Source organism: Eptatretus burgeri, chromosome 1 (genome assembly GCF_056783735.1).
Source record: "Eptatretus burgeri isolate ZD-2024b chromosome 1, Ebu_testis_v1, whole genome shotgun sequence".
Taxonomy (NCBI): Eukaryota; Metazoa; Chordata; class Myxini; order Myxiniformes; family Myxinidae; genus Eptatretus; species Eptatretus burgeri.
Window position 1 is genome coordinate 49,394,151 of NC_140961.1, and position 22,429 is coordinate 49,416,579.

General features: G+C 44.0%; 1 protein-coding gene and 1 pseudogene across 10 annotated transcripts in view; one reads left to right on the forward strand and one right to left on the reverse strand.

Moving 5' to 3' along the window:
* Positions 1-291: 291 nt before the first annotated feature.
* The window catches only part of MAP3K7 (mitogen-activated protein kinase kinase kinase 7), a 77,849-nt gene continuing 55,711 nt past the window's right edge, over positions 292-22,429 (reverse strand). For 4 of the 10 annotated variants that reach the window (XM_085883590.1, XM_085883584.1, XM_085883594.1 and 1 more), the window contains exons 12-19: positions 20,477-20,583; positions 19,203-19,254; positions 18,268-18,335; positions 15,408-15,498; positions 4,508-4,569; positions 4,293-4,408; positions 3,462-3,603; positions 634-960 (exon numbers count right to left, since the gene is read on the reverse strand). In XM_085883590.1, the coding sequence (XP_085739716.1) occupies positions 814-960; positions 3,462-3,603; positions 4,293-4,408; positions 4,508-4,569; positions 15,408-15,498; positions 18,268-18,335; positions 19,203-19,254; positions 20,477-20,583 (785 nt within the window). In that variant the 3' untranslated portion in view covers positions 634-813. Of the gene's footprint in view, positions 379-633; positions 3,621-4,292; positions 4,409-4,507; positions 4,570-15,407; positions 15,499-18,267; positions 18,336-19,202; positions 19,255-20,476; positions 20,584-22,429 lie in introns of those variants that run through there. The other 6 variants (XM_085883602.1, XM_085883600.1, XM_085883620.1 and 3 more) reach the window with 6 other exon arrangements.
* Positions 6,854-8,672, forward strand: LOC147034453 (uncharacterized; annotated as a pseudogene).

Genomic DNA, 22,429 nt, shown 5'->3' on the forward strand with positions numbered 1-22,429 from the left:
TTCAAAAAACAGATTTTTTTACTTCCTCAAAAACTCTTAGGCCATTCTCTCTTTCCTTACAATTCTATCAATGCAGCTCTTTCATTTTAGGCTTGGCCGGGAAGAGGGAGGAGGGAGAAGGAGGGAGAAGGAGGAGGGAGAAGGAGGGAGAGAGAAGAAGGAAGGAGGAGGGAGAAGAAGGGAGAAGGAGGAGGGAGAAGAAGGGAGAAGAAGGGAGAAGGAGGAGGGAGAAGGAGGAAAGAAAAAAGAAAAAAAAAAGACCAATTGTTCGACTGATGGTGCGATTCAAAAATACCTGCAAGAGAGTTATGAAGGTTTGACATTGACCAGTGTGACTGAAAGCCAGCTGCAAAAGACAGAAACCGGTGGAAGCACGTACTGCGAGAGGGCAGAAATAGAAGCAAACAAAAGTGCCCGTTTCAGCTCAAAGACATGAGAAAACATAGAAAGCAGCACATACATGAGCATCCGTTTCCAATTTAAATCCATAACACATGCAGAGTTTGGCATTCCAGGATTCAATTGAAAGCCACTGCTGGAGATGCTGCAAGGCTTGAACAATCATGTAGATGGTACATGGCCATTGTCTCATGTAGATGTTTGCTGATCGAAGGGATAACGTAAGTCTCGAAGTTTATTCACATTTTACGCTTTTATTGAGTCTGAGATAGAAGTTGATCTATGAAGTCAGTACCAACACTGCAACTTAAGATTTAAAATCCAGCACATGATTGAAAATTACAAAGCAAAACTTTGTCAAAATAAGGCTCACACAAGTAAAAAGACAAATTCAAACAGACAAGAATAAGATTACTAATAGCCAAGCCAAATAAATCGGGTGAACAAAAGTTCTGCGTTGACTTCGCCGGTCGAAGCCAGGGGGGTGGCAGGCTGGCAGTTCCACAATTTCTGATGAAGGAAGCACTTCGATGTACAGCAATTTAGGTGGCCACGGACACCCTGGAAACGTGAAAACCTCAACACCGTAGAGATATAACTGTGAACACAACCTATCACGTAATGATGTGATGGAGGAGAACAAAATCCCCAATACAGGTTTCTGCAGCACATGGCATGGTTCAAAGAGATTGGACCACCGATGCGTTACTCTCAACTTGCCACACTCGGTGCTGCTGTGAAGCATGGTAACCATTTCTCATTTCCAGCAAGCTGCCACCAATCATCCGCCCATGCCTTCATTCATTCCCATAGTCTTATCATTAATTAAAATGAGTGCCACAAGCAGCAAAAAAAAAAAACATAATAATAAAAAGAATTCTAAACTGTACACTATTGATTCATGGTGTCAAAAAAGGCTCAGGTTTGATTTCTACATCTTTCAATAAACGAATATTAATGTCATATACTCAATGCTCATGCACTGGGAGGAAAGAGAAGACATAGCAAGTGGGAGAGGATCTAACATTTTTGCACATGTAATAAATTTACTGTAATACATTTGTTTACTCGACATCTTGCAGGCCGGTGATATATTATTGCAGAATACTGCACATGATTTGTATACAAGACAAATATACCAAATTAAAGTACCAGATATGGTGGCATAAAGGTTAGAGCATCCGCTCCAAGTCTGGGAGATCAGTCGTTCAAACCTCTGCCGAGCCATACCAAAGCCTTTATTTTAAAAAAAAAAGGTACGTGCTGTTTCCTTGCTTGACGTTTACCATTTTAAAAGCATACAGCACGGACAAAACCATGGGTTGGCAACCATAGCACAGGCATTGATGGGCCTTCTGCAACCCCCCTCCCCCCCCCCCCCGCTCCTCCTACATTGAAATTCCTTGCAAGGGAACTCGTATTAAGGTGTAACCAGAAATACAAACAAGAAACGACTCTGCTCAACCCTCTCCTGGTTAGCCTGATGTTGGCTTAGTGGTTAGGGTGGTGGCTTGGGATCCTAGGGTCCTGAGTTCAAGCTCCGTTGGCCGCTGAATTAAAATACACCAGGAGGTTGACTCAGCCTGTCATCCTTCCGAGGTCGGCAAAATGAGTACCAGTGTACTGGTAAGGGGGACACTGCATCAGCGGCATAGCCGCGTCCCAACCAATGATGCAACCAGCAGCCACAGGCTGCACTCTATAGAGAGAACCCTCTCCTGATCTCTTGAACTCTTACTTCCTCTCTGCCATTCACCCTGCCATGCCAAAGTGCGACAACGTGTTTGGATGTTATTTTATCTGCCCGTTTTCTCTGTGCTTGTCTGTTCATAACCTCTTTGTCATTATACCTAGCTCCATCTGTTGTCCATCTCCTCACGAGCCTTGACTGGTGCACTACATATAAAAAGATGGAGGCAGCTAACAGCATGTGCAGTCCAGTCATGCTTTGTACATACACTCGTGCCAGTGACAGCAAACCACATTCTAATTCTCAATATAGTACCACCCAGGAAACAGCAATAATTTGAGGACTGTTTCCAGTTTTAACACTTGGTATTTCTGGCTCGCAGGATGGCCTAGAAGTACGCACTCTCACCTCTAAGCTATCCAGACTGGGTTTGAATGCTGCCCCAGCTAGACTGTCATCCCAGTGTTTCACAGACAGGGTGATTCCATGTGTGCCATCCCTCTGATGGATGTTAAAACTGGGCATCCCATCTGCCAGCATTAGTTGTTGAACGTTAAAGATCCCACGGGGTCCTTCCCAAAGAATAGGCGAGCTATCGTCGGCACCATGAAGAAATTCCACATTCCTGCCCTAACCAACAGAGGGCAATGCATCAGTGGCACAGCTGTGCCCTCAGCCAATGATGCTACCCCACAGCCTCGTGCTGCATACGAAAGAAGGAAAAAAAAAACCTCGGTGTTTCTGCGCAACAACTTCTCCCCCCACCCCTTTCCAGTAGTCCATTATCAAGCAATATTACCACCACTAACAGCATGCATGGAGTGATGGAGGGGATTAATTATTTTTCTTTGTTAACCACAATCTGAATTGTCATTCAATTAAAAAAAAAAAACTAAAAAAAACTAAAAAAAAAAAAAACACAATTTACTATGATGTAAAAACACGATGAAATTGGTACGTACTTGAAAGTTTAAACTCATTATGCCTCCTTAACACCCTAAAAATACTTGAACATTAATCCAAAATATTAAAATGCCAAATCTCAAATTTAAAGAAACCCAAATCTCAAAGGAAGTTGGACAATTCCAGCCAAAGGATGTAAACCAGAAATTCATCCCCCAAATAATAATCCACACCTGTTATCACTCAAAGTGCATACTCAAGGGGTGGCACCCATGGGGCAATATAAAAATTGCAAACAGCAAAGCCTCATAGTATAAACACATGGAATTGAAAATTCAACAAATTCACAAACAGCAGGTTAGTGGGCTGCGAATTGACTCGGTATGTAGTTACCGGGTTTGTCAATACACATTCGTGTCCAGGTTTGGTAGATAAGTCAGGACGATGTTTGCTTCTGCTGAGTGCGTACCCTGTTAAGGCGCTCACAGCACTCTTTCCTGTAGCTGCTCAAACTACGTTCCTCATCAAGCAAGCGACGGTATTCCTCTGCAAAGCGGGAAGCGCTCCGTTGTTCCTTCTCATCCTGTGCCAACTCTTCCACCAGTTCTTCCCTGTACAATAGGGGCAACTATATATATTTTTTTCCAGCGTTCCAAACACATGGAGAATCTTGCACATACATTCATGGTGTCCAATAAAGTTCCAAGAGTTATTTTAATGAAATAAACTACACATTTCACTACTTGAGGAACCATCGACGCTCGTTTCATGCTCAAAGTAAGATTTGCTTGATGCCACACAATTAACTAGAATGGCACTTGGTAGAGCACATACCCCCACCAGGATGTACAGTTTACGTTTTCTATCCCACAAATAGGCTGGACCTGCATCCGGATTTGAACCAAAATCTAATTGGCTTGCTCTGGTCATTTGTCCAACTCATTGACCTAGTCTTATTTCAGAACCTCAGCTATTTCAGATAATTGTTGTGGAGGTAATGATCAGCAGTCTGGTCCTAAGAAATTAATTCATTTTCTGGCACACCCCAGTACAACATTGTGTGTGTGTGTGTGTGTGTGTGTGTGTGTGTGTGTGTGTGTGTGTGTGTGTGTGTGTGTGTGTGTGTGTGTGTGTGTGTGTGTGTGTGTGTGTGTGTGTGTGTGTGTGTGTGGTGGGGGGGAGCACTCTGTCTCCCTGTTCCCCTTTGATCATGTGAACCAGCTGTCCTCTATTGTTTAGCTCTTCCTTGATCACAGAAGTCTGAAGAAAATAAATAAAGAAACAAAGCCAAGGAACTCACTTTCTCTGTAGCAGTAAAGCAATCTCTGTTTGCACCTTGAGGTACTCCTGGGCCATGCGGCAGTGTTGGTGAAATACGGCAATGGACTCCTTAGATGTACTACATGGGGTCAGGGGCTGGGGGTGGGTGGTGAATGAAATCAGAAGAGCTGTGCAAGAGGTTAAAGAGCACAGAAATTGCTGCAGAGAGCTGTTCTAAAACTACTTTATAGATACCTGGAGGTTGCATTCCAGAGTAAGGTATGCCATTGGAATAGAGTTGTCAGATCCCATGGAATCTGCAGAACGAACACACACAGAGAGAGGGGAGATATATCAGACAGAGGAATACAGTATAACATATATGTGTGTGTGTATATATATATATATATATATATATATATATATATATATATATATATATATATATATATATATATATATATATATATATATATATATATATCAGAGATGGCTGTCCATTCACCTGTTTTACACTGATTGGCTGGTGAGGGTAGGTGCAATGTGATTGGCTCCTGGCAAGATTGAATAATATATCGTATAGGTTTATTTAAAGCTGATATTCAAAATCTGCTTCCATATTTGACGATCAGAACTCGTAGCCAAAATAATTATGTTGAGATCCAGAGTGAAATCAGATTTTTTTTCAGAAAGAGCGAGTTTTTTCTAACCCGATATAATTAAACAATCGGCTCTGTGGGATGCGAGGTAAAATTGCTCCAAAATTCATTTATTAATTTTTTTTAAAGGTAATCATTGTAAGCCTGATTATATTTTACACCGCCTAGAGAGTGCCAATCTTTATGAATTCAGATTCGACTTTTTGTGTCGACTTTTGTTGTTCCCGTGAACGTCATTGGGTATTTTGTGTCCTTGCTCTTCCTGAGCCTCGATGATGTATAAAACAACAAAAACATCCAGTATTCTTTTATTGTGCATATTTCTCATGTTCACATCTCTCGAATAGGAACTTCAAAAGCTTTGACTATTTTGGCTCAAAATGGGAGAATACAAAATGTTATTTACCCAGAAATCTTGCATTAATAATATCAAAAAGTGCATATTGAATCACTACCATCAGCCAAGAGAAATGAGCGTGAAATCCAAAAATCCAAGAACTTGAACACGTGTTCAATACAGCACGAAGGCAAAAGAGATGGTCAAAACAAGCCTTTGGATCTCATGAGCAGGTCGAGAACAAGCCTCGCAAGTGAGTGGCAAGTGGGAAGGAAGGGTGTTGGTAGTGATGGGACTTGAAATGACCATTCACATTTCCCGTTACTGATGGGGGTGGGGTAGGAAGAGGTTGGAGGAGAGAGGGGAAGGGGTGAGGTGGGAGTACAGAGGGAAGTGGGGTGGGAGTATGGATGGAGAGGGTGGGGTGGGAGTCTGAAGGGAGGGGGCATGGGTGGCAGTCACGGTGCTGGTGGGTGGGAGGAGGGACCCGGCATTGCCTGGCAATGCCAGGTGCCTAAGCTAATATATATATATATATATATATATATATATATATATATATATATATATATATATATATATATATATATATATATATATATGTGTTCTTCTTCAAATGATTCTCAAAAAATATGTATATCATAAATATAATTATTTTGAAAATACCAGTACAAGTACCAAATTGAAGTTTCACCAAATACTTGGTATATCCAATAAAATTGTGGATCAAAGAAAACGCATGCAATATTATATGTATAACAAGGAAATCCAACACAGGTGGAGGCCATTCAGCCCATCATGCCTGCACGAACACCACACCAACCCATCTATCTACACAAGATCCATCCATTGGGACCATACTCTGTGCAGAGCGTTGGTGCTGCCGAAGCAGTCTCCTTTAGTACAGGCATTTTCGCAGAAATATTTGGTCAACCTCACACAAATTGCAACAAAAGCAAACTCAACAGATTTTGGTTCCTGAATATGTCCTCAGTGACAGAAAAAAAGTCCGAAGGGATCCTCCGGGGGGAAAGTACTGAAATAATGCAAATCCAATATGGCCACCACCCGGCTTCAGGGGAAAATGAGAAAATTGTAAATATATGTTTTTCTGCATTCTAATTGTTTCTAGTTATGGTCAGTATATTGATATACAAGAATAATTATAAAAAAGTGAAATGTATTGAGGGTAAAATAAAAAAATTATAGCTTTTTTGTCCAAAAAAGTCAATATTTTTTCCCTAAAAAAATTTTGACTTGAGAAAGTTTGTTCATATAAGAAAATATGTATCCCCAGGCATACATACTATATATTTCCAGATACAGGGACATTAGTACTATCCTCTGGTGAAAGAATTAACACACAATATTAATTTTTATTGAATTTCTTTCCATTTGCCTACCTCTACCCCCATAATTTGAAATATGTGCACTTTGTGCGTATTCGGGCCAAACAAAGGATAAACGCCTGGCTATAGCTAATACATTAATAGGATTAAGACAAATTCCGATTGTAAATACCATAGCTATGTTTATTTGTTAATATCACATAGTCAGTTCAAACTTTAAAACAATTATACTAATTCTGGATTTTTATTTTCAGGCATGGAGGAACCTGAACGGTGTGCCATCTGCAAACAGGATGGAGGACGCCTATCAGCTTCAACTCTAACAGAAAAGGGGTGTTCAGCCATCAACCAGGCCAGCAGCGCAAGGAAAGACAGCATTCACACTGTACCTGGGGAAAGGGTGCACAAAGACTGCCGGCGTATATACTGCAACCCACATCAGATAGCCAAGGATACCAGGAAAGAAGAGTCAAAGGCCAGTACAAGCAGTGATAGACATGTACTTAGGTCATCTGAGGAGGGGTTTTCTTTCAACACTAATTGCCTTTTCTGTGGTAGACCAGCCAAGTTTGGGAGGAAGCAGAAGACGCAGGATGTGCTTCAAGTAAAGACAATTGAATTGAAGGACACGCTCCTGGCAATATGGCGCGAACGAGCCGATGTTTGGTCAGATGCTGTGAAGGCACAGATTCTGCATGTGCATGACTTGCACGCAGCAGATGCAGTTTACCACCAGACATGCAGTGTTAACTTTCGCACAAATAAACAGATACCAATAGCTCAGATGACGGACACCGAAGAATCCAAGAGGACAAAGCTTGGATGGCCTCGAGGCGATGAGAAGACAGCAGCATTCTTGCAAGTGGCAAGATATCTTGAGGAAAATGATGATGAGCAGATCACCATCAATGATCTCATTGACCTCATGACACAGAAACTGGCAGGCACTAACCACGAGGCATACAGCTACACCCACATGGAGGCGAGGCTGTGGGAACACTGGTGACAGGATAATCCAAACTGCGATCAACGGCAAGCTGAACATGGTCATCTTCAGGACAACAGCCAGGGCAGTGCTTCAGGAATATTACAACAACCAGCAGCAGGAAAAATACACTACTGGAGAGAAAATCAAGCTTGTACAGGCCGCTGCCAAACTCATCAAAGAAGACATTAAAACCATTGAAACACCCCATGAAGTCTACCCATGTGGTGATGACCTGCAATCGCAAGAGGCTGGCATTAAATACTTACCAGATACTCTGCTGGTACTGCTTTATGGACTGTTTGTGGGAAAGAAAGATGGTGTTAAAGTGGCTTCAATTGGGCAAGCCATAGTGCAGGCAACTAGACCCAGAGTTTTACTGGCACCACTGCAGGTTGGGTTGGGTGTGCAGCTATATCACCACTTCGCATAACAATTTCTCATTGACTCCCTTCATCATCATGGGTTCTGCTGTTCATATTAAGAGGTGCATCAGTTTGAACGAAATGCTGCTCAGTCACATGGAACAGACATCCCTAGCCTGACAACAGAGTTTGTGCAGTATGCAGCTGACAATGTGGACCATAACATTCGCACACTGGATGGCCATGGCACATTCCATGGCATGGGGATGATTGCCGCCGTCACCCCTGCAACCAGATCAGGCCAGCCAATACCCAGGGCGAAGGTGACGTCTAGTGATGTCACAATGGTTGGAAGGGTGCAGATATGGTACCACAAGGAAGAAAGTCACTGGATGACAGCAGTGACCTACCAGAAACTTGTCAACCTAAAAGCCCAGAACTGCTCTGAAAATCTTGATGTTCTGTGGAAGACATCCATCTTGTTTGGGTCCCCCAGACGTGCATGGTCAGGAATGATGCAATTCATACACAAGGGTGACCACCCTGGCAAGGCGGCTATCATGTTTCTGCCCATGATAGACATGAACTCGAGTGACAGCACATGCATATACTCGACCCTGATGTTTGTCAGTGAACATGCACGACGCCACGGTGTCACTCCAGTAATCACCTTTGATCAGCCCCTCTGGTGGAAGGCCCTCATGATCATCAACTCGGAGCCTTGATTTTTCTCAACATGTATAGTAAGTTTATAATGGATGTAGTTTCTGAGTTTAATGCGAATTTTCATTTTCATTTCGAAACCTTCGTCAGGCAGATGTGATTGCCCCGAGTGGAATTGTGAATTTTGTCACGTTTCAATGATTTCCATAATTATGTTGTGTTGCCATGGACTTGATTTCATCTTGTGTCTTCAACGTTTCCTTTTTTTTTGTCCAGGAGCCAAAATCAGTATCAGGTAAATATTTTTTTTTTTGGGGACAAAAAAAATTGACATTTTTGGACAAAAAAGCTATAATTTTTTTATTTTACCCTCAATACATTTCACTTTTTTATAATTATTCTTGTATATAAATATACTGACCATAACTAGAAATATACTGACTGACTATATACATATACATATATATATATATATATATATATATATATATATATATATATATATATATATATATATATATACACATATACATATATATATATATATATATATATATATATATATATATATATAGTTACGTTTGAGGGGGGGTATGCATTCAAAGGGTAATTAGGATGTTTAATTAGGTATGCCATGCTGTTCGAGTGTACCAGGATCTCGATGTAATAAGTAGCAATTCAGTGGTGATAAGTTGTCTAGTAAATGTCCATTTCTTCAAGGGGGAAATGATAATTGTCACGTAATTAGATAGGGATATGGGATAGGGTAAGTGTGTCTGCGTAAACCCCTTTTAGTATTCTCTGGAGGCTTGCCGTGACATCACAGGACAGTGCTGCGGATGGCTCCGCCCCGTGATCACGATTGGCGGAAGGCGACGACGCAGGGCCAATAAAACGGCTCAATTGGAAGTGACGAGGACGGGAGGATAAAAAGGTTCTGTTCGGGGTCGAAAAGAAAGAGGAAGAAGATCGGGACAGAAAAACTGTTCTGGTGGAGGCTGTTGTGCTGGGAGCGTGCTGTGTTGTTGCGCTGATTCGAGCCTGGTTTTCATCGTGTCTCGAGGCCTTCCTGAGCCTCGTGCCTCACCTTGGTTGGCTCTGGGGTTCTGCTGGCTCGGAGTACGGGGTCGAACGGCGGGTGGACCTGCCTCCCTCTCCTGCTCGCAACTTGGCGCCAGAACTGGTTCCCTGGCGGCTGTGAGCGGACTTGGGCCAAGACCAGGAGGTCGAAAGCACCACGGTTTCTCCTGCCCCCCTGACGAGCGCAACGCCAGCTCGTCCGACGCCAATCCAGGGACTGTTGCGTTTACACCACGGGCCAGCCTGACCACCAGGACCAGCTACGTTGTGTGTGTGTGTGTGTGTGTGTGTGTGTGTGTGTGTGTGTGTGTGTGTGTGTGTGTGTGTGTGTGTGTGTGTGTGTGTGTGTGTGTGTACCTGGTGCCTTAGAGGGTTTGAGATTTGTATATTCATTGGAATTGTCTGTGTTTTCCCCACGCCCGAACCCACACCACCATCCCGTCGAATCGCCCCGGATCTCTCTTCTTGCCGAGTCTTGTTATTTCTGGTTAGAGAAATAAACGTTATCAACTCAGTGAAAAGCGACTCGTGCCACCTTCCTCATCCCGTTTGCGGTAGAGCGATTAGAACCACCATCTTTGGGTTATAAAAATAAACCGCCTCCATCGTTTCGGCTCATTCTACGTTGGCGGGACTGTTCAAGTCCCGTGGACGTCACAATATATATATATATATATATATATATATATATATATATATATATATATATATATATATATATATATATATATATATATATATATATATATATATATATATATATATATATATATATATAACCACCCACAGCATTGACATTCGACACGAGGTCTTGCGGCTGTCTGTTGTCTTGGCTGTTGGCGTTGGTGCTTGCGTTATTATTTTTTATCTTGTGGGCTTGGACTGTATTGTCTTGCCAATTGCTTTTGGAGATGCGCTGGCAAGCGCACACTTATCTCTTGACTCTTATTCAAAGAAGGATATTATTAAAGAACAGTTTATCCAAGAAGGCCTTATTATTCACCACGTTGAACATCTGGAATAAGGGTTTTAGTTCACACAGGTGAACTCTTAAACAGCAAGGAGTTCACAGTGGGCGCTCGTCCTTAAATGCTAAGTTGTTCACAGGGTGCAACAAGGCATAAACGGGTGGCGTACAAGTGGGGGGCACCAGATGCGCCATGGGGAGGGGGCATTGCACCCAAATGCCCCCCCTAGCGACGGGCCTGACCCCACCTGGTATTAATTCAACAGCTGAGCGGGATTTGAACTCAGGATCCTAGGATCCCAAGCCCACCACCCTAACCATTAAGCTAACACCAGGCATACACAAGATCCAAGGAAGAAAACGCAAAAAAAGGGTTCAATTAATGAAATATATATTTATCTTTTTTGGGGGTTTTTTTGTAGCTTTTTTGTAATTTTTTCCCCCTTTTCTTCCCCTCAGGGAGGGGGAATGGGCTTGGTTAAAAACGCATCAAACACAGAACCCCCCTTGACAAGACCCCCACCAACAACACTCCGTACACAATCACCCATCAATGCTCAAACTACCTAAGTCTTATCAACATCCCTCCATACCCCTCCATCTCCATAACTTCCAGGAACCTATCTAATTCTAAATTTAACTTATCTACATTTTCTGCTGCCACTACCTTCCCAGGGAGACCATTCCATGCATTCATATACTCTCTGAGTGAAAGTCCCCTGCCTTACTACCATCTTAACTCCCCTCTTCTATATTCGCAGGCTATGGCCCCCTGGTTCTATCACTGTCTACTCTGTTGAATAATTCATCTGCACATATTTTGTCTATACCTTTCATTATCTTTAACATCTCTATCATATCTCCTCGTAAGCGCCTCCTTTCTAGTGTATAAAGCCGTCTCCTTCAGCCGCTCCTCATAACTGAGTCTAGCTAGGCCCGGAATCGATCTAGTAGCCCTGCGCTGAACCCTCTCGATGGCATCTATGTCCTTCTGGAACTGTGGTGACCAGAACTGCACACAATATTCTAGATGTGGCCTCACTAAATTCCTGTACAATGTTAATATCACTTCTTTTGATTTATAAACCAGTAGACTGCACTGAGCGCGTGCCCCACAGCGATGACCCCCCACCCACTGTTCAGGTGATCAGAGGCATAACCAACACACCAAATCCTAACAACATAACAGTACGCACGCAGCGCATTCTTCAATCCACTTTTTCTATAATCTTTCCTTCAATCCATGGAGCGGATCAGGGTCGGCACCGTGCACCCCACCACCCCTGATAACCGCAAACACGATGCTCGATGACGGGCAGACCCGTGCACGAACCACGTGTACAATGGCAGACCCACGTGCACTGTACGGGGAATGCTCGATGGCGGGCGAACCCAAGCGCTGACCACGTGTACAATGGCGGACTCGCTCGCAGCCTGTGATACTTTTTCATCGTATGGAATGAGGCACGAATAACTCATCTTTGGTTGAGTCCAAGCATGGGGTTACAATAACATCTTACCGTCGATCTTCGCTCACCACGACGGCCACAAATGTCTCCCGCAGACGGCAGACATCCACCCGCACCTCCGCCTCAATGCAGCTGCTACCAGGCAGAGGCATGCTGTGAGGTCGGATGGCTTGGGCCGCATGGCACACCACAGAGCAGGCACATTGACCAGTGCCAACCGTGGGTTGCTGGGGCACGGCACGGGGTTCGGTGCAAGGCGATTCATATCACAGGTTTCGGTTCAAGGCGGTTCCGCAGCTTGGAACCATCTTGCCGGAAGTGGAGTGGAGCAGCTTCCGGCCATCATGGCCAGGCCGCACAGTGGCCGGGGCCAGAGTGCCCGATTCGGGTGACGACACATCACTTCGGGTCGTTGCCCCCACCCCACACCACGAGGTCTATAAAAGGACGGTTCGCAGAGCCGCTAGTGTCGTTCCTGCCCGTCGTTACTACTTGCCACTCCTGTCTGCTCGTCCTGGGCTGGTGGTAGTCTTTCCTGCGCTGCGTTCCCATCTGCTGGTGGATTTTGGTTCCAGCTCCAGCTCCAGTTCGAGTGCCAGTTCCTGTCATCTTTCCTGCGCACCACTCCTGTCTGCTTGTCCTGGCCTGGGATTGTCAACCTACCCATTCGCCTGCTGACTCCGCCTTCTTCACCACCTCGTCGTCGTCTTTCTCCACCCACTTGCTTTCGACCCCGCCTCTCTCCACCCACTTGCTATCGACCCCGCCTCTCTCCACCCACTGGCTTTCGACTCCGCCTCTCTCCACCCACTGGCTTTCGACTCCGCCTCTCTCCACCCACTGGCTTTCGACTCCGCCTCTCTCAACCCACTGGCTTTCGACTCCGCCTCTCTCCACCCACTGGCTTTCGACTCCGCCTCTCTCCACCCACTGGCTTTCGACTCCGCCTCTCTCCACCCACTGGCTTTCGACTCCGCCTCTCTCCACCCACTGGCTTTCGACTCCGCCTCTCTCCACCCACTGGCTTTCGACTCCGCCTCTCTCCACCCACTGGCTTTCGACTCCTCCTCTCTCCACCCACTGGCTTTCGACTCCGCCTCTCTCCACCCACTGGCTTTCGACTCCGCCTCTCTCCACCCACTGGCTTTCGACTCCGCCTCTCTCCACCCACTGGCTTTCGACTCCGCCTCTCTCCACCCACTGGCTTTCGACTCCGCCTCTCTCCACCCACTGGCTTTCGACTCCCCCTCTCTCCACCCACTGGCTTTCGACTCCGCCTCTCTCCACCCACTGGCTTTCGACTCCGCCTCTCCCCACCCACTGGCTTTCGACTCCGCCTCTCCCCACCCACTGGCTTTCGACTCCGCCTCTCCTCACCCACTGGCTTTCGACTCCGCCTCTCCCCACCCACTGGCTTTCGACTCCGCCTCTCCCCACCCACTGGCTTTCGACTCCGCCTCTCCCCACCCACTGGCTTTCGACTCCGCCTCTCCCCACCCACTGGCTTTCGACTCCGCCTCTCCCCACCCACTGGCTTTCGACTCCGCCTCTCCCCACCCACTGGCTTTCGACTCCGCCTCTCTCCACCCACTGGCTTTCGACTCCGCCTCTCTCCACCCACTGGCTTTCGACTCCGCCTCTCTCCACCCACTGGCTTCGACTCCGCCTCTCTCCACCCACTGGCTTTCGACTCCGCCTCTCTCCACCAACTGGCTTTTGACTCCGCCTCTCTCCACACACTGGCTTTTGACTCCTCCTCTCTCCACCCACTGGCTTTTGACTCCACCTCTCTCCACCCACTCGCTGCTGGCTCCACCCAATTCCCTCCCTCCACGCCTGACGGTCACGTCTCAATCACTGGACTGACGCTTGCTGCACGAAGCAAGAGACGACGCGCCAGCTGTCAGCGAGGTATCGCGCAGTGGAGCATCCCCCCAAAACGTATTGGTGCGTGATCGGGCAAGGTATTGAGAGACTGTTAGCCTCACCTCTTCTCCTTTTTCTCTTCATTAACTCCTCTTCGTCGGTGTGTGTGTGTGTGTGTGTGTGTGTGTGTGTGTGTGTGTGTGTGTGTGTGTGTGTGTGTGTGTGTGTGTGTGTGTGTGTGTGTGTGTGTGTGTGTGTGTGTGTGTGTGTGTGTGTGTGTGTGTGTGTGTGTGATGGTGCTTGTCCTCGCCTTGTTTAAGATTGTACAATAATTACATCGGGATAACTCTGCTCTGTGTCTGCTTTTTAAAGTCACTTGTATTATTGCCGCACCTTTCACATTTCTTCCTATTCCTGCTTACAGACAACAATAAACAACAATCACTGTGCCACATAGCTTTCCTCGCCTGCCTGTTAATAAATCCCTTTGTAGAAATGTTCCCAGCTCGTTTTTGTCTTTTCTTACATTGATCCAGCATGACCCGTATCCCAACCGAGCCAGGACTTTATTCCCAACGATCTGCTCCTTTTAGCAGGAACGTCCTTGGCAGTGTCGCTCGGCTGCATCTGATCTGCTAAAGTGATCCGGTTTGGACAAGCCGTACCAAGGGCGTGTCCCCCAGTAATTCGATCATGTGGTTATTTTTAGGTAACCGGATAAACTAGACGGAGGACCCCAAGTCACGGGGTTGAGTTGTTGGCGTTCACGGTCTGTTAGCGACCCGCCGCATCATGGAATTAACAGTGTGCGATGGCCTACAATTCTGGGGAGTCTGGTGGGAATCCGAGATAGCTTCCCCCTCCCCCGCCGGTAGTCTTCTCACCCGACCCCAGTCCCACAACTATATATATATATATATATATATATATATATATATATATATATATATATATATATATATATATGTATATATATGTATATAAATATATATATATATATATATATATATGTTCTTCAAATGTGGGGTCCCTGCTGATGAAGTCCCTTCATGCGCTCATGTATTAATAAATCCTAATCATGCGCTCTTCATGCGCTCATGCAGATCAATGTTGTTGTTTTTTATTGACATTTTCTCAAAAATTCTTATTAAAATACCATCAGATCATTTGTAAAGAGAAAAAAACGTGCTCTCGATGCTTTGACTCATTCTTAAGAATGTACATTGCCATTGCAATGACAACATCTCCATTTGTTTATCAAAGAGATGGTCATAATTCCTGATTATATGTTGGCTCATTTATGGCTCGGAGGAAGACCGCTGTGGGAGGCACGCAAGGTGGTTAATGCAATGGCATCTTCCACCGCATCCAAAATGGCTTCCTATGTACTCATCTGGGAAGCCAATTAGCCATACCTGGGTAGTCATCTGTGGATGTTGGACGTGTTAATCCACCTCCTGTAAGTCGTGTGGTGGGACTAGCAGAGCGGCTGCTAGCCTGACTTCCCTAAGATTAAATAAACAATAAGGTTGTAAAATCTCTCTTCTATCACAAAATCATGCAAAACATTCAAATGTTTGGGAAGAAGAAAAGGCGGTATCTCTTAAATATTCTGAAACAAGGTGGTGCCCTTCTGGCTTCCCCTCCAAAATAAAATTGATATCTTTTCCTCCTGTATCCTTCTGTGAACATGATGCAACAACTGAGCTTTATAAACATCATCAAACTGACCTCAGGTCAGATTCTAGCATCAGGGTTTCCCTCTAAAAGTTTTCACCAGAGCAACCTTCCTTGCTGTTCATTGTCCATTTGATCATGGCACTCTGTTCCAAGGTTGCAACACTATTGCAAAGAATGATGCAACATCCTTAAATGAGCCAATTTCTTTTCAATCAATAACACCCATCAAACATTGGAGACGGGCAGATAACAGAAATGCATTCTTCCTTCATTTAATGATCGGCCAATAACACACACACACACACACACACACACACACACACACACACACACACACACACACACACACACACACACACACACACACACACACACACACACACACACACACACACACACACACACCTGCAAAAGTATATAATTTTCTCAGTGATTCTTCACCATTGAGATTAGGGCGAAACTGATATATAGCAGGATATCTGAAAAAGTTGTCACCGGATTTGGCCAAAACTTGGTGGACAGGTTGGGTGTGTGACAGCAACAAATTTATTCGATTTTGGTGAAGATCCAAATCCGGATACGAGATTTTTTTTTAATTTTTAACGTGCTCTTTCACCATTGAGAGATGGGACCTAAAACGATACAAAGCAAGATATTTCAAAATGTTATTGGGCCAAATTTGTTCTACTGGATCAGGCAACTCAACTGAGTGCCTTTCGAGTTTCATGATGCTTTCAAATCAAACTTAATATATAGAGTCTTCACAAACTACTACAAAGTGATAAAGCTAAAAAATGCAGATAAAATGTGAATAAGTTAGATTAATAGGAAAAAGCAGATGATTCTCAGTTGCATAAGTATTCAAACCCTTTGCCTAATTAACCCCAACTGACTTCAGAAGCAAATTATTTGTTTGAAAGGTTACAAAATAAGTCTTATAGGTTTCACCTGCATGTAATCAGTGGTTTAAGTTTGAAATTTAGCTCCTCCAATTATCTAAGGAATTTTAAGGTGCAACTCACTTGGGTCAACCAAAAAGGCAAACATGAAGACGAAGAAGCTTTCCAAAGAAGTCAGACATAAAGTGGTGGAGAAGCACCATTCAGGAGAGGGTTATAAGAAGATTTCAAAGTCACTCATTGTCCCTTTCAGTATGGTTAAATCCATCATTAAAAGTGAAAGACGTATCATATCACCCAAACTCTACCTAGATCAGGTCGTTCATCAACCTCAGCAGCCAGAGAAGCAGGAAATTGGTTCAGGACATCACTGTAAATCCAACAATGATGAACACTCACCCTCATCCTCAGGCAGAGAGCCTTGCAGATCTTTCAAAGTCAATCAACAATATCCTGTTCCCTTCACAAAGCTAGCCTCCATGGACAGGTGGCAAAAAAGAAGCCATTACTGAAAATTACTCATCTAAAAGCTCAGATGGAGTTTCCAAAAAAGCATCTTCATAATACTGCAAGCATGATGTCACAAAATGTTTTGTGGTCAAATAAGACAAAAATTGAACTTTTTGGTCTAAATTTAAAGCATTATGTCTGGCACAAACCTAACACTGCACAACAGCCAGTCAACACCATTCCTACTGTTAAGCATGGTGGTGGCAGCATCATGTTGTGGGAACACTTTTCATCAGCAGGGACTGGAAAGCTTGTCAGGATAAAATGGAAAATGGATGGTGCAAAGTACAGGAAAATCCTTGATGAAAACTTGCTTGAATCACCCATGAATCTGGAACTGAATCAGAGATTCACATTTCAGCAGAACAACAATCTGGAGCACAAAGCTAAAGCCACACTGGAGTGGCAGAATAAGAAGAAAATAAATGTTCTTGAGTGGCCCAGTCAAAGTCCTGATTGAACCCAATTGAACATGCATGGCGAGACTTGAAGATTGTAGTCCATTGACGATCCCAATCAAAATTGGCAGAACTAGGGCATTTTTCACGTGAAGAATGGGCAAAGATTTCACCATCTCACTGTGAAAAGCTGGTAGAGAACTGCACAAAAAGACTCGTAGCAGTCATTGCTGCAAAAGGTGCTTCTACCAAATACTGATTTGAAGGGCTGAATACTTTTACAACCAGTGAATTTTGATTTGTACATGTTTTTTGCAGGTATTCCTGACATGTAACCAACCTCCTTCAACGGTAAAAGAGTTCAGTTTGATATTTTCAGTTATCAATAAAAAGGTTCATTTGGAAAAATTGTTTCTCCATAATTCGTAACTTATCCAAACGTGGCATTATTGGTCGGGGATGAATACTTTTGCAGGCAGCTGTGTGTGTGTGTGTGTGTGTGTGTGTGTGTGTGTGTGTGTGTGTTTTACATATATATATATATATATATATATATATATATATATATATATATATATATATATATATATATATATATATATATAGACACACACATACATACACGTTTTGCTTTGTTTATAAAAACAAAAAACAGATTTGGCAATACAATGTCTTGTTTATGGGGAGGGCAACAAACAACTCGTTACGAGTTGAACGTTAGAAGCCCTTTCCCATGGAGATTTGGTTGCACATATTCACTCCCACATGTACTTAAATAAACGACACACCTCGTAGCTAGCAGCGTAATGTACCGGATTAGAGTGGGAGCCAGGCGCAGGCCATGTCATATCGAGAGCTGCAAAAGAACCAAAACAGATCAACCACCACCTACATGCTCACAAGCTTGTACAACTGCACACAGCCAACCAACAAACACCATTCAGTGAACCTCAAACTATATTTCCTGGGAGCTCATGCCCTGTCGCATTAGTCGTCCACCTGTATCTTCTTTGGATATTTTAAACTCCTAAAACACGTGGTGGAATTTTCACAAACCTGGCAGACGTAAATCTTCATTATGATAATCATTCTCAAGTTTGTTTGAGCCATTCCCCTGACTCGCATTATAAATGGGTCATCATGAGGTCAGAAAGAACCAGCATGTCCAGCAATTAATTGAACAAACAAGGTATTTCCATTGAAAAAAAAAAGAAGATTGGTGATCAACATCCTTTCTGTACCACAATTAGGATTCGTCAAAAAAGGAGAAGCGCAAGTGGGTTACACGGCCATTCGGTCCGTGTGTTTGCAAAGTCTATGATAAGCTTCTAGCAATGTAACTGAGGTTATGCTATGCAACTCAAAATTATTAACTATTCACACACCTACCTGAGGATCAGACCTTTGTGTTCAAATAAAATCTTTTTCTCTTTAGTCACCATGTGAGTCAGCAAAACTTGTGAACTTTCATGCTGAAGGAATCAGTCATGACCTTTTGCAAATATCCTGCTAGGTAAACTTTCCTTTCCTCTTCCATATATTTTATCATCCTCATTTCAACAAATACCAATTCATATAAACTACAGATAACATGTGTAGTTTTATAAAGGCCCAGAAACAGCCAAGTTGGAACGGTGTTTAAGAAATGGTAAAAATAACACACAGGAGGTTTGGGATTCATTGAAAGGCGAGGAACTGATGAGTGAACGGAAGCGTGATTCACCTGAAAACTCCACACTCGAGCTGCGGGGCCTGTTCTTCTCAGTATTCTCAATCTAATGGGCAAAGACAGACAAAAAGGAAGCTAAAGGCAGAAGACAAGGGTCAAATCAAGGTCAAACGTTAATCGTTATTTCAAAATACTTTTGCTAAATAATAGTTTTGAAAAATTCTGTAGTCTTGATGATAACAGCTTGATTTGCAATGTACAGTATTTCAATTGCCTGCATTGGGATAAAAAGACCACTCTGTTCAAAGAGGTACTGTGATGCAACTTAATATAAGTCATTTCATTTGCTCTTTTCTCAATTAAAAAAGCAAAAAATAACTTTATCCTGACTATCAAAATGGGAACCTAGCATATTAAAATGGCTTAAAAGTTTTGGATGCAAAATCTTGGCTCATGGAAGAGTAAAATAACAGATGGAAGAAGGAAATGTACTAATATTGCAGCAGTGAGACAACAGGTGGATTCAACAAGAAGGGGAATGAATCAATATGAGAGTGGAGAGGGAAGGAAACTGTGACCTGTTCGTAAGAAGGGTGGATGGAGGGGGAAAGATCATCAGTAAGGATGGAGGATGGCACGACATTGTGGAATACTGCCAATTTGAAGTTCTGGAGGAAAAGTGGGACTGAACAGACTCAAGGATTGCTAACTAGGAACTAAACCAGACCCTCAGCTAATGTATCTTAACCCACCAGGCATAGCAACAGTGCCCTTGTGTGACTCATTTGGCAATTTCACCATTATTCAATCTCACACAATCCATTTACGGCAGGCAGTAATCATGCAAAAACAACCACAAATTAGGAAACCAAACATGGTTTAAGTTGGAGAAGAGGAACCATGAAGAGGATACAAAAAGTTATGATTAAACATATTGTGTTACATAATCGGGAAACATCAATTAGCTTGGAATAACATCAATTTAGTGCAATACAGAGCCTTGTGTACAGAAAATGAAATGACAAAAACGAAGGGATAATCCATAACAGGACAAGTAGTCATCCTAACAATGATTTCTTTGGATATTCGTTTGAAATTGTATTTAAATGTTCTCATCACTGAAGTCATCGAGTTATGACAAAAAACAGGACTGTGCTGTCAAGACACAATTTAAAATAATTTGTAAGAACACCCAAAGTTAACAATGCAGTGGTATAAAATAAAAAAAACATGAATAAAAGCTGGGTTTATTGAAAGTGTGTGAAGGCCTGCACGAAATTATGCTGGAAAGCATGATCATGGAAATGGAGAAGTGTGAAAGGCTGTGCCTTTAATGGAGAAGGCAAGATGGGGAGTTCCTGATGCCGCACAGTGAGACTGTGGTGTGGCGTCTGTCCTTCCCGGTCACTGCGATTACTCGCCCCACTCGATGCCTCTGGATGTGTTAGAGAGGGATGCAAGCACGCCAGTGAGGATTTGTGGGGGAGTGGAAAACAAAGAATTACACATGCCCATAGAAAAATATGACAAAGCAAAAATTTAAATAAACAACTGTGATTGTTTAAAAACTGACAATTCATGCAAATCCACCCTGAGATAACCAGCTTGCAGGCACATACACACACATGTGGGCAAGTACACTTTTGGTTGGAGCGGAGGTCGGGGGAGAGGTGGTGAGAGAGAAGTAAGAGGGAAAAATGAAGCTGGCTTGCATTTATTAAAGGAAAAACGCAAGAGATTTTGAAATGAGAACTTATTTTGAAGCAGCAGAAACACGGTGCACAGAGAAGTGAATGCAATGGGCTATCAACATTTGATTGCTCTCGTTTGATGTGGCTTCACCTCTGGTTCGGAGATGCTCCATATGTATGTCGGTTTTACAGCTGCTTCTTCTCACTCAATCAAAGTTCAGATTTCTGAACAGGATCCGTAATATTTTTCTGTTATATTTTCGTGTCTGTGTGCTGTTTGGATTTTCATCGAAAATGCCTTGTACCTTGTTGTCAGGTCAGGTCAGGTATGGGAGCATGTGCCAGAACAGCGCGTCGCTGCGTCCACTTTCCGCTGGTACTCCAGGGGCCTCCGTCTGGCCATCCCCCAGGCAGATGCCAGGCCCATCCCCATCTCCTTGAGATGATGGTCAACCTGCTGCAACCACGAGGCACGTGGTCGGCCCACTGGCCTCCTCCACTCATGAGACTCCCTCGCTGAGAGAATCTGGTGAGCAGGATCAGCGTCAGGAAAACGAGCCACATGTCCATACAGCCGCAGCTGACGCTCACGGACTATGCAGGTAACAAATCTCATCCGAGTCTCTCTCAGCAACCGCTCGTTGGACACAAAATCCGACCAGTGATAGCCAAGGATTCTCCGAAGAGACCTGGTACCAAAGGAATTAAGTCTCCGTCTCAGATCCTTGGTCAGAGTCCAAGTCTCGCATCCATAGAGCAAGACTGGAAGTACCAAGGACCTGAAGACTCGGACTTTCGTCCTCCCGCACAGGTACCGGCAGCACCACACCCCATGATCCAGTGAATCCATGACTCCCCAGACCCGACCCAGACATCTATTGACCTCCGGCTCACAACCTGCGGAAACATGAATATCACTGCCAAGGTAAGTGAATCTATCCATGACCTCAACATCCTCACCACAAACAGACACAGACAGGACAGCAGCATCCATGATGTCACCGAAAGCCTGGATCTTAGTTTTGACCCAAGAAATCCGTAATCCCAACGGCTCCGACTCCTCATTCAGCACCTCGAGGGACCCCAAGAGGATGTCTAAAGTCTCCGCAAAGATGACTGCATCATCTGCAAAATCAAGGTCCGAGATCTTGACATTGCCAAACGATGCACCGCAACTTGATCTCTCCGACATCCTCCCAAAATTCCAGTCCATACAAGTGCTGAAAAGTGTGGGGGCAAGTACACATCCCTGACGAACTCCAGTAGCAACTGGAAATAAGTCAGAGATGGTACCACCACACTTCACAGCACTCTCAGTACCAGAGGAGAGTTCAGACATCAGATCGATCAGTTTCGGTGGCACCCCACGAAGACCAAGAATCCTCCAGAGGACATCCCGATTCACTGAATCGAACGCTTTACAGAGATCAACATAGGCTGCAAGCAGCCCCTGCGAAACTCTCGTCTGCGTTCGGTGAGGACACGAAGTGCAAGGATACGGTCAATCGTTGACCTCTTTGGTGTAAAGCCTGACTGCTCTGGACGCTGGTGCTCAAGCAGATGGTGGCGAACCCTATCAAGAATTATCCG